This window comes from Odocoileus virginianus, chromosome 33, assembly GCF_023699985.2.
Source record: "Odocoileus virginianus isolate 20LAN1187 ecotype Illinois chromosome 33, Ovbor_1.2, whole genome shotgun sequence".
NCBI lineage: Eukaryota > Metazoa > Chordata > Mammalia > Artiodactyla > Cervidae > Odocoileus > Odocoileus virginianus.
In genome coordinates, this window is record NC_069706.1 from 4,619,958 (window position 1) to 4,632,530 (window position 12,573).

The 12,573-nt window shown below is 45.4% G+C and overlaps 1 protein-coding gene across 13 annotated transcripts in view; it reads left to right on the forward strand.

The window, feature by feature from the left end:
* RBFOX1 (RNA binding fox-1 homolog 1) overlaps window positions 1–12,573 on the forward strand; it is a 2,345,672-nt gene that overhangs the window by 548,951 nt on the left and 1,784,148 nt on the right. For all 13 annotated transcript variants that reach the window (XM_070460568.1, XM_070460569.1, XM_070460570.1 and 10 more), the window contains exon 4: window positions 10,967–10,999. In XM_070460568.1, the coding sequence (XP_070316669.1) occupies window positions 10,967–10,999 (33 nt within the window). The remainder of the gene's footprint in view (window positions 1–10,966; window positions 11,000–12,573) is intronic.

A 12,573-nucleotide genomic window follows, 5' to 3' on the forward strand; every position in this document is an offset into this window, starting at 1 on the left:
AAGGAACACATTTCAGTCAGTTTTAATGAGGTGGATGAACCTAGAGCCTATTACACAGAGTGAAGTAAGTCAGAGGAAAACAAATATTTATTTAAAATGTATTTATTTATTTGACCACTCCGAGTCTTAGTGTAGCATGTGGGATGTAATTCCCTGACCAGATATTGAACCTGGTCCCCCTGCAGTGGGAGCACCAGGGAAGTCCTGGTCAGGGAAGTTTTAGAGCCTGCCTGGATTCAAGGGCTGGGAGCATAAACCCCACGTCTTCATAGGAGAAGCACCAAAATGCATGGCTGATTTCAGTCACCACATGTGCCCAGGATGACATACCTAGAGTGGTGGTGGTGAGGGGGAGCAGATTTGGAACCTGGAACTCAACTCCACAGCTTTCCTACTGACCCTCAAATTGCTCAGGGCTCACACACCCAGCAGGCAGGCTGGAGACACCAACGTGTACTACTCACGAGCCAACACGGAATCCACACCGCCTGGGGGCAATTTTCCCCGTGCACCGCTTATGGAGAAATCAACTCTCTCAGGTCAGGGAAGTGACCTTGGCGAACCTCCCAGCTTCGGAGCGGCAGGGGCCTCGTTGGTCTTATTGCACACAGTTTGTTCTGCTTCCCCGCCCTCTGACCACAGCTCTTCAGGGTGTTCTGTTGACACCAGCAAAAACAACCCAGAGAGTTAATCCATTCGGGGACGAGTCGGCCCAGTTTGGCAGCACATTCACAGCCTTTGGCAGGTTGACTGGAAGACATTTCCTGTTTTCCCAGAATAGATCATTTTGACCCCAAGTGAAGGCAGAGGAATGCTGAGCGCCTCTTATACTCGAAAGAGGGCCAGGCTCAATGGGCTCAGAGACCTCCTCGGGCTCCACAAGGGGACGAGCCAGCTCTGCTGTTGCCAGTACTGACCAGAGAGGTGAGCGGAAGACTGGAGAGGTTTCAGGGGAGAGAGGGGAGTTATCAGTGTCAACCTGAAGACCAGCTGAGCTCCAAAGGGATCCCCTGTAGACACTGGGACGCCAGCAAGAAGAGGAATCAGCCGGCTGGTGCAGCTTCCTGTCCCCACTTTCTGCTGCTTCAAGCAGGGTGAAAGGGCTTGCTCTTGTGAAAGGACTTGTTAGTTTCCTGCGGGTCCAGAGAACACACACAGAGCTAGATTTGAGTCACGTGGCTGTGCACCCCAGAGGACCAGCTGCAAGGTGAGGGGACCTCAGCCAAGAGAAGACTGTTTGATCTGCCAGAATCAATCACCAGGAAACGTTGGGGGAGATCAACTGGAGGTGGGTTTTCTATTAAGGAGCCAGGGAGCGGGGTCTCAGGCAAGGCAGGGCTGCAGTGAGGAGGTGTGGCCAGGCCTGCCAGCCCTGTTCTGCACAACCGTCTTCTCTTCTCTGACATACAGCCCAACCACATGTCCAAACCCCTTGCGGTTGTAGGTGGCCCTGTGACTGAGCTCTAGCCAATGGGATATAAGCCGAAATGATGTACGGGGCTCCTGGGTCTGGTCCATAAAGACCACCCACTCATGTTCCTTCGTGTATCCTCTTCCATCTGGCTTTCTGGTCATGGTAACCTGAAGCTATGTGTTAAAGATGGCAGGACCTCTTTCAGCCTGGGGTCCTGAATGATGCCCCAGGAGGAGGAGGACAGCTGGCCTCTAATACATTCTCTCACCTACAGTTATGTGAGCAAGAGATGAATATCCTTGGAAGAAAAGCTATGATAAACATAGACAGCATATTGAAAAGTAGAGATGTCACTTTGTCGACAAAGGTCTATCTAGTCAAATCTATGGTTTTTCCAGTAATCATGTACCAGATGTGAGAGATGGACCATCAAGAAGGCTGAGCCCTGAAGAATTGATGCTTCTGGATTGTGGTGCTGGAGAAGACTCTCGAGAGTCCCTTGGACAGCAAGGAGATCAAACCAGTCAATCCTAAAGGAAATCGACCCTAAACATTCATTGGAAGGACTGATGCTAAAGCTCCAATAATTGGGCCATCTGATGCGAAGAACTGACTCAGATTGAGAGCAGGAGGAGAATGGGGTGGCAGAGGGTGAGACGATTTTATGGTCTCAACAGACATGAGTTTGAGCAGACTCTGGGAGATAGTGAAGGACAGGGAAGCCTGGTGTGCCGCAGTCCATGGGGCCAGAAAGAGTCGGACACTACTGAGCGACTGAATGACAACACATCTATTAATTTGTGGGAAGTCTCATATCTCCACGGGCAAAATCCCTGCCTGGGTCTTGAGGGCAGTTTTGGAGTCTGACCTGGGTTTAAACTCCATAGTCCCAGTCCTGACTGGAGGAAAGGAACTTAACATCCCGACCTCAGTTTCTCTGTCTGAAAATCTGGCACAGGAACCAGCTCCTAGGGTCGAGGTGAGGACTGAAAGAATCACGTACATCCAGTTCCTGGCACAAGCAAGGAGGAACCCCTTAATCTTTGTGATTTCAAACACAGGTAGAGGAAGGGAAATGATTAAAGGGACAGGAAGCCTCTGGAACAAAGCTCTAAGGACTGTCCCACCGGGAGTTTCCTGCCCTCCTTCTGTGCCCTGTGCTGGTCCACAGAATGGCCCACCTCAAACAGGGCTCTAATCATATCAGCCCCCCGCCAGGAAGCCTCTGATGGTGGCTGCTACTGACGAGATAAAAGCCAAGCGCCTCAGCCTGGCAGCTGCAGCCCTTAAAGAACCCTCCCTCCCCAGCTGGCTCCCCCATCCTCTGTCTGCCCAACCTGCCACAGCGGATTACGGACAGGCCCCAAGGGCTCTGGGTACCATCTTCCTGGATAACCCTGAGATCCCTGTGTTGGAGGTGAATCTCACATGATTATGACCGTAAAATCGACACTGAATACAATATATAGAAGTCTAGTTAATTTCAATGTTTGCTTTTCATTGTTGCTGTTGTTCAGTCACTATGCCCAACTCTTTGCGACCCCAAGGACTGCAGCACGTGAGGCTTCCCTATTCTTCACTATCTCCCAGAGTTGGCTCAAACTCTTGTACTGAGTCAATGATGCCATCCAACCATCTCATCCTCTGTTTCCCCCTTCTCCTCCTGCCCTCCATCTTTCCCAGGATCAGGGTCTTTTCCAATGAATTGGCTCTGCAGGTCAGGTGGCCAAAGGATTGGAAATTCAGCTTCATCATCAGTCCCTTCCTGTGAATATTCAGACTTGATTTCCTTTAGGGTTTGATCTCCTTGCTGTCCAAGGGACTCTCAAGAGTCATCTCCAGCACCACAATTTGAAAGCATCCGTTCTTTGGCACTCAGCCTTCTTTATGGTCCAGCTCTCACATCCTTACATGACTACTGGAAAAGCCATAGCTTTGACTTGATGGACCTTTGTCAGCAAAATGATGTTTCTGCTGTTTTTTTAATATGCTGTCTAGGTTTGTCAAAGCTTTCCTTCCAAGGAACAAGTGTCTTTTAATTTCGTGGCTGCAGTCATCATCCACAGTAATTTTGGAGCCCCCCAAAATAAAATCTATCACTGTTTCCACTTTTTCCCCATCTATTTGCCATGGAGTGATGAAACCAGAGGCCATGATTTTAGGTTTTGGAATGTTGATTTTTAAGCTAGCCTTTTCACTCTCTTTCACCCCTATCAAGAGGATTTTCATATATTTATCTAAAAGTAGAATTATAAGTCATAAATGAAATGAGGTTTATCTCCAATTGTCCACAAGTCCCACCACTCCCTACTGCATCACCATATGACTCACCTTCTCTGTGTCATCATTTATATGAATGGGAAAGAGAGCAGTTTTTAGTTCTCCCTTCAATGAGACAAGCCAACATTTCTGTAGATTCTCTTATTAACCTTGAGGGAACAGTAAAACTTTTTTAAAAATCATATTTTAAATGTATGTTTAGCTTGACAAATAATACACAGATACATGCTCAATGAAAAATTTTCATAAAATTCAGGAAAAGAGAAAGTTCCCCATGACTTTCCTCAAACCATCAAGCCCCAGCCATGTTCCAAATTCCTCCTTAGAGGTAAAACTTTTGTTGGTTCGATGTGTATCCTCCTAGACATATTTTTAGACATCTCTCTGTGTGTGTGTGTGTGTGTGTGTGTGTGTGCACACGCGTGTGTGTGACTGAAGAGGTGAGGATGGGAGGAGGAATGTTACCAAACCAAAGTTGGGTCCACTGCCCCATCTGCTGACACTGGCTTGTGGTGAAGAAAAGTGCAGAGTTTATTGCAGGTGCCAAGCAAGGAGTCCTGGGGGCCTAGTGCTCAAAAGCACCCAGACTCCCTGTTGGGTTTCAGGGAGGTTTGCTTATTTGTCTACTGGCTGTGCTGGCCCTTCACTGATGTGGGGGCTTTCCTCTAGCTGCAGTGCGTGGGGGCTGCTCTTTGTTGTGGCTCACGGGCTCTAGAGCACAGGCTCAGTAGTCGTGGCACACACCCTGGCTTGGTTGCTGCACGGCAAGTGGGATCCTCCAGAAGCAGCGATTGAACCCGTGTCCTCTGCGTTGGCAGGCGAATTCTTTACCACTGAGCCACCAGGGAAGCCCTAGGGAGACATTTTTTAAGGCCGGGTGGTGGAAGGGGGCCACAGAGTATATGATCAGCTCCTGCACAGCTCTCTGATTGGTTGATGGTGACTTAACAGGATGATGTCCCAGGGGCTAACATTATCAATCATCAGGCACCTGTAGGTCTGGGGGCTACGTGCTCATGGTCATCAAGTACTTAACTTCTTCCATTTGGTGGGGGTTTTAGCATCTGTGAAACAAGTCAGGAAATGTGCATCAGATTCTGTTATCTAAGTACTTCAGAGAGGAGCTAAAGCAGAGGCTATGGGGAGTGGTCTGTCCTGGAAAGGCCCCATAGGGTCCTGCTCAGTTATGGGAATATATAATATATATGTGTGTGCTGTGCTTCATTACTCTGTTGTGTCTGACTCTCTTGTGACCCCATGGACTGTACCGCCGGGCTCTGCTGTTCATGGGATTTCCCAGGCAAGGGTACTGAAGTGGGTTGCCATTTCCTTCTCCAGGGGGTCTTCCTGACCCAGGAATCAAACCCACGTCTCCTCTCTCTCCTGCGTTGGCAGGTGGATTCTTTACCACTGAGCCACCTGGGAAGCCCCATAATGTTTACATACTTCAGTTAATTTTTTTAGAATATTGGTATCATTGTATGGTGGAGAAGGAAATGGCAATCCATTCTAGTATTATTTTCTGGAGAATCCCATGGACAAGGGAGCCTGACAGGCTACAGTTTATGGGGTCGCAGAAGAGACAGACATGACTTAGCGACTAAACAACAACATTGTGTGTGTGCTGTTCTCCATCTTTTCCCGTCCATTAGCAGTAAGTGTTGTAGAATTTTTTCATGTCAAAATGTTGGGATTCAGCCCATTCATTCTGGTTGTAGCATACTATTTTATAATGTGGCTGGATTGTAATTGATTTGGCTTAGAGCATCGGAAGCTGGCAGTCCAGCAGCCACATCCAGGTTACATGTGTTGTGTTTCACTGGAACCATTCTTTGCTTTCATGATTTGAATGCAAATGGCCTTAACAGTGTTTTAGAAATGTCCCTTTAACAATGTTTTAGAAATGTCCTTTTCTGGTACCGACGATCGTATGTGCAGGGCAGCAAAGGCGACACATGCAATAAACAGGCTTTCGGACTCAGAGGAGAGGGCGGGATGGTTTGAGAGAACAGCATTGAAACATATACATTACCGTATATAAAACAGACAGCCAGTGGGAATTTGATGTATGACACAGGGTACCCAAAGTTGGTGCTCTGTGGACCACCTGGAGAGAGAGGGTGGGGAGGGAAGAGGGGGGAGGTTCAGGATGTGGGGGACACATGTATACCTATGGCCGATTTGTACTGATGTATGGCAAAAAAAAATTGCAATATTGTAAAGTAATAATCCTCCAATTTAAACAAATTTTAAAATGTTTTAGAAGCGTCTTGTTACGACCAGCAGTGCTTCTGTGAAAGCCACGCCTACACCTCTTTGTTGGTGTGTGTTTAGCTAAGGAAGATGCAAGAAGCGGGCTTGCCTAATAGGGAGGAATGAAAGGGGTCGTGCGACCCAAAATGCACAACGTTAGGAGACTCAGACTAAGATTACGAAGCGGAGGAAGTTAGAGAGGGCAACTGAGAACTGTATTGTCATGTGTTGCCAGAGACCTGCAGCTGTTGAATGGCAAACTTCACTACACACACTCATATGCACACACACACACACACACACACACACACACACAGCTATGTAGCCAGGGACCTTCTGCACTTGTCTTTAGGGATATGGCCACTTTTTTTGGGACCAGCTGCTCTCCAAGCCCCAGCTTGGAAAGGACAGAGGGCAGGGAAGGACAGGACGGTGAGGAGGGGGGGCCCTGGACTCCGGTATTCATCACACCTTGGCGGTTTCCCCAGGGCTGGCCCCCAGACTCATGCCTTGCTAATCCTCAGGACACTAACTAATGCATCCTCTTGGCTGAGGTCGGTTTAAAGGCTGACCTCCTGTTTAGCAGGCTGATGATGCTTACAAGCTGCCCAGTGGGAAGCGGGCACTGTCTCAGCTGCTTCTGGGGCCAATGGCTTCAGCGAGGGCTGGTCTAGTTCCTTGGGGGTGAGCGCAGGAGTGAGGGTAATGGGAACTGGGCCAGTGGGGCTACAGGCCTATTCATCTAACTCAGGAACCCATGCATTCTTAAGCCCTTAGTTGGATTCACAGCTGTGAGGTGCTATTGGCTTGTCTTCGTGAGCTTGGGTAACTTGGGTTACAAAATACTATAGACTGGGTGGATTAAACAACAGGGGTTTGTTCCTTCCAGTTCTGGAGACTGGATGTTTGCCATCAAGAAGCCAGCAGGGTTGTGTCTGGTGAGGGTTCTCTTGGTGGATATCACATGGTCACCTTCTTACTGTGTCTTCATATGGCCTTTTCTTGGTACAAGCAGGTGAACAGAGAGACAGGAGGCAACTCTGGTGTCTCATAAAAGGCCCTAATCGCATCCTGGGGGCCTCACTCAGACCTCATTTAAACCTAATCATCTCCCAAGGGCTCACCTCCAAATACCATCACATTGAGGGTTAGAACTTCATGAATTTGGAGTGGGAGTAGACTCAACTCAGTTCATAGCCGACTGGGAGGCAAATAAGGCTGAGGATGGCCAGGTCAGTCTCAGGTATAAGTAGAGAGTTGTGAGGGAGAGAATTCCTGGACTTATCAGGGGAAAAATAACGCCCTGTCTGCCCCTAGATAGGAGATTCCCTCTCCGCATATATGAACTTGGTGCACGTGTGTGTGCTAAGTTGCTTTAGTCGTGTCCAACTCTTTGTGACCCTATAGACTGTAGCCCACCAGGCTTCTCTGTCCATGGGATTCTGTAGGTGAGAATACCAGAGTGAGTTGCCATGCCGTCCTCCAGGGGATCTTCCCTGCCTAGGGATTGAACCCACCTCTCTTATGTCTTGTGCCTTGGCAGGCAGGTTCTATACTACTAGTACCACCTGGGAAGCCGCCTTGAACATGGTGGGTGGAGTCTAAACCAAATCCTTTATTGCAGAAGAAGGCAAACTTCCAAACTCATTCTATGAGGCCACCATCACCCTAATTCCAAAACCAGACAAAGATGCCACAAAAAAGAAAACTACAGGCCAATATCACTGATGAACATAGATGCAAAAATCCTTAACAAAATTCTAGCAAACAGAATCCAACAACATATTTAAAAAAACCATACATTATGACCAAGTGGGCTTTATCCCAGGAATGCAAGGTTTCTTTAATATCCACAAATCAATCAATGTAATACACCACATTAACAAATTGAAAGATAAAAACCATATGATTATCTCAATAGATGCAGAAAAAGCCTTTGACAAACTTCAACATCCATTTATGATAAAAACTGTCCAGAAAGCAGGAATAGAAGGAACATACCTCAACATAATAAAACCTATATATGACAAACCCACAGCAAACATTATCCTCAATGGTGAAAAATTGAAAGCATTTCCCCTAAAATCAGGAACAAGACAAGGGTGCCCACTCTCACCACTACTATTCAAAATAGTTTTGGAAGTTTTGGCTACAGCAATCAGAGCAGAAAAGGAAAAGGAATCCATATAGGAAAAGAAGAAGTGAAACTCTCACTGTTTGCAGATGACATGATCCTCTACATAGAAAACACTAAAGACTCTACCAGAAAATTACTAAAGCTAATCAATGAATATAGTAAAGTTGCAGGATATAAAATTAACACACAGAAATCCCTTGCATTCCTATACACTAACAATGAGAAAACAGAAAGAGAAATTAAGGAAATAATACCATCCACCATTGCAACAAAAAGAATAAAATACTTAGGAGTATATCTACCTAAAGTAACAAAAGACCTATACATAGAAAACTATAAAACACTGATGAAAGAAATCAAAGAGGACACAAGCAGATGGAGAAATATACTGTGTTCATGGATTGGAAGAATCAATATTGTCAAAATGGCTATACTACCCAAAGCAATCTATAGATTCAATGCAATCCCTGTCAAGCTACCAATAGTATTCTTCACAGAACTAGAACAAATAATTTCACACTTTGTATGGAAATACAAAAAACCTCGAATAGCCAAAGCAATCTTGAGAAAGAAGAATGGAACTGGAGGAATCAACCTGCCTGACTTCAGGCTCTAGTACAAAGCCACAGTCATCAAGACAGTATGGTACTGGCACAAAGAAATATAGATCAATGGAACAAAATAGAAAGCCCAGAGATAAATCCACATACCCATGGACACCTTATCTTTGACAAAGGAGGCAGGAATATACAATGGAAAAAAGACAACCTCTTTAACAAGTGGTGCTGGGAAAACTGGTCAACCACTTGTATAAGAATGAAACTAGAACACTTTCTAACACCATACACAAAAATAAACTCAAAATGGATTAAAGATCTAAATGTAAGACTAGAAACTATAAAACTCCTAGAGGAGAACATAGGCAAAACACTCTCCGACGTAAGTCACAGCAAGATCCTCTATGACCCACCTCCCAGAATATTGGAAATAAAAGCAAAGATAAACAAATGGGACCTAATGAAACTTAAAAGCTTTTGCACAACAAAGGAAACTATAAGCAAGGTGAAAAGACAGCCTTCAGAATGGGAGAAAATAATAGCAAATGAAGAAACAGACAAAGGATTAATCTCAAAAACATACAAGCAACTCCTGCAGCTCAATTCTAGAAAAATAAATGACCCAATCAAAAAATGGGCCAAAGATCTAAACACACATTTCTCCAAAGAAGACATACAGATGGCTGACATGGACATGAAAAGATGCTCAACATCACTCATTATTAGAGAAATGCAAATCAAAACCACAATGAGGTACCATTACACACCAGTCAGAATGGCTGCTATCCAAAAGTCTACAAGCAATAAATGCTGGAGAGGGTGTGGAGAAAAGGGAACCCTCTTACACTGTTGGTGGGAATGCAAACTAGTACAGCCACTATGGAGAACAGTGTGGAGATTCCTTAAAAAACTGGAAATAGAAGTGCCATATGACCCAGCAATCCCACTCCTGGGCATACACACCGAGGAAACCAGATCTGAAAGAGACACATGCACCCCAATGTTCATCGCAGCACTTTATAATAGCCAGGACATGGAAGCAACCTAGATGCTCATCAGCAGATGAATGGATAAGGAAGCTGTGGTACATATACACCATGGAATATTACTCAGCCATTAAAAAGAATTCATTTGAATCAGTTCTAATGAGGTGGATGAAACTGGAGCCCTTTATACAGAGCGAAGTAAGCCAGAAAGATAAAGACCATTACAGTATACTAACACACATATATGCAATTTAGAAAGATGGTAATGATAACCCTATATGCAAGACAGAAAAAGAGACCCAGATGTATAGAACAGACTTTTGAACTCTATGGGAGAAGGCAAGGGTGGGATGATCTGAGAGAACAGCATCAAAACATCTATATTATCAAGTGTGAAACAGATCTCCAGTCCAGGTTGGATGCATGAGACAAGTGCTTGGGGCTGGTGCACTGGGATGACCCAGAGGGATGGGATGGGGAGGGAGGTGGGAGGGGGGTTCAGGATGGGGAACACATGTAAATCCATGGCTGATTCATGTCAATGTATGGCAAAAACCACTACAATATTGTAAAGTAATTAGCCTCCAACTGACAAATAATAATTGGGAAAAAAATAAACATAAAAGTACAGTTGCAATATAAATAAATAAAATAAATCAAGTCCTTTAGTTCAGAATGGGCTGTGGGTAGAAGCCTGAAAGTCTGTGACTTTTTCTTGAGCTTAAATCTAACTTCCTCTACTGAATAACTTTCTGAGCTGGAAAAGATTACTTTTCTTCTAAGCCCAATACTCTCAGCAATGAAATGGGATAATAAAAGTTGTTCTGGGAATGACATAAAGAACATGGCACAATGCCTGGCATCACTCTTTAGTTCAGAGTGTTTTGAGGCATTTTGGAACAGAAGGTTGCCGTTTCTGTAGTTTGTAGTTGTATCTTTTCAGAACACTGACTCAAAACTTTCATGGAAAAAAAAAAACCCTCAATGTCTTCAATGCCTTTGCTTTTTTGGTGTTCATTTAATCATTATCAGTGCATGGGCATTGCACACAGCCCTTCCCCTTTTTTCTTCCTGGCAAGATTGTTATAATGTGTTGAAAATATTAATTATCCTTTTCACCTTATTCACAGGACTGGAAAAACAAATCTTGCTCCTGTGCTTGCTAGAAGAAAAAGCACCTCCGCATGTGTGTGTGTGTGTGTGTGTGTGTGTGTGTGTGTCCCACCCATTGTCCCCTCGGGTCATAACAAATTATTGATGCCAGTTCCTTTAAAAAGACAATTAATCCAATTACCTTCTTGTTGAATCAATACTAATGTCTTTTTCTTTTAACTTGCAGGTTTCGGCAAGCCTGGCTGCCAGCAAAACTGAGGTAGGAAATGTGGTTTTGTTGTCTGTTTGGAGGACACTCTGAAACCATTTTCTTTTTGTGATGCATGGAGTGGGTGCTGTGGTTGTGACTGTGCTCTGCACAGTCTCCTGGAGATTTGTCTCCTGTTTTGTCAGTTGTGTGGTGGCGGGTTTGGGGTCGACTGGTTCTCCCCTGGTACTCTTTATGGACTGCGTGCTGAGTAGCCTGATAAAGACGGTGGATGGCCTCAAAGCTGGGTCTCCTACTTGCTTCTGTCTTGGTGACTCCAGAGTCTGAATATCCACATGATGATTCTAGCTCCATCGAGACAAGTCCTTGCTTCAGCAGTGAGACCTCCATCTGTCTCTCTGGTGGTTTCCATTCCCTCCCTCTTTTTCCTCTCCCGGTTCACCCTCTGGGGCAGTAAGGGAACTGTGACTGATGCTGACAGTAGGTAGAGAATTTAAAAAGATGTTTATCAGCAGCCACCAGCAGGGTGGTCATCCATGAGGAATTGTACATGACGTCACTGAATGGGTACCTGCAAAATATACCCAGGGCCATGGAGCTGTTGTCATCCCAATTGCAAGTTACCAGGTATATACAGCAATAGGCCTTGACCAGGGCCTCCACAGCCTCGGTTCTGTGTGACCTCATGCATCCATCACTTTCTCTGCTGAGACTTACTTTTCTCATGTACTCAGTGAGGGTAACTCGGCTCATTTGGACCCATCCCATGATTTTCAGGGGGTCATATGGAATAAGGAGTGTGAAGGCAGATGCTGGCAGTGTTCTACAAAACTCAAGGGGAGATCATTGCAAAGAGTGGAAACTCCAGTTCAGATGTCTGCATCCTTGGATAGGATAGCTTGGTGTGCTAAAGTTTTCCAGGGACTGTGGTTCACTGGGCTTCCCATGTGGTGCTAGTGGTAAAGAACCTGCCTGCCAATGCAGGTGATGTAAGAGACACCAGTTTCATCCCTGGGTGGGGAAGATCCCCTGGAGGGGAGGGTGTGACAACCTGCTCCAGTATTCTTGCCTGGAGAATCTCATGGACAAAGGAGCCTGACAGGCCACAGTCCATAGGGTTACAAAGAGTCAGACACGACTGAAGTAACTTGGCACGTGGTTTATGAGTGGTGTGAATGTTACTTTAGATGCCTGGTGAGGCAGATCATTGGGAGGGGAAGAGGGTCAGGATGCAGAAGGATGGAGTGGGATAAGGAGCTGCTAGTGCCACCTGCTTCCTGATGGTCTTGGGGCAATTCCTTGGGCCAGTCCTGTGTCCACCCAAAGCTCCTTTCCTTGTTTTCAGAGTGAGAATGGCAATACATCACACAAGGCTGCTGAGAGCATTAAAAGAGCCATGCCATGTTTACTTTTGATTTACTCTAAACAGAGAACTAGTTTCCATGTATCCAGGACTTACCATATACCATTCATTATGTAAAGATTTCACATGCATCACCTTATAAAATCCTTACAGAAATCTCAGGATGTATCCACTGTTATAGTCCCCATTTCATAGAAGAATAAACCGAGGCTCAGAGAGACTCAGTGACTTTCCTAGAACAATTCAGCTAATGAGAGAGAGA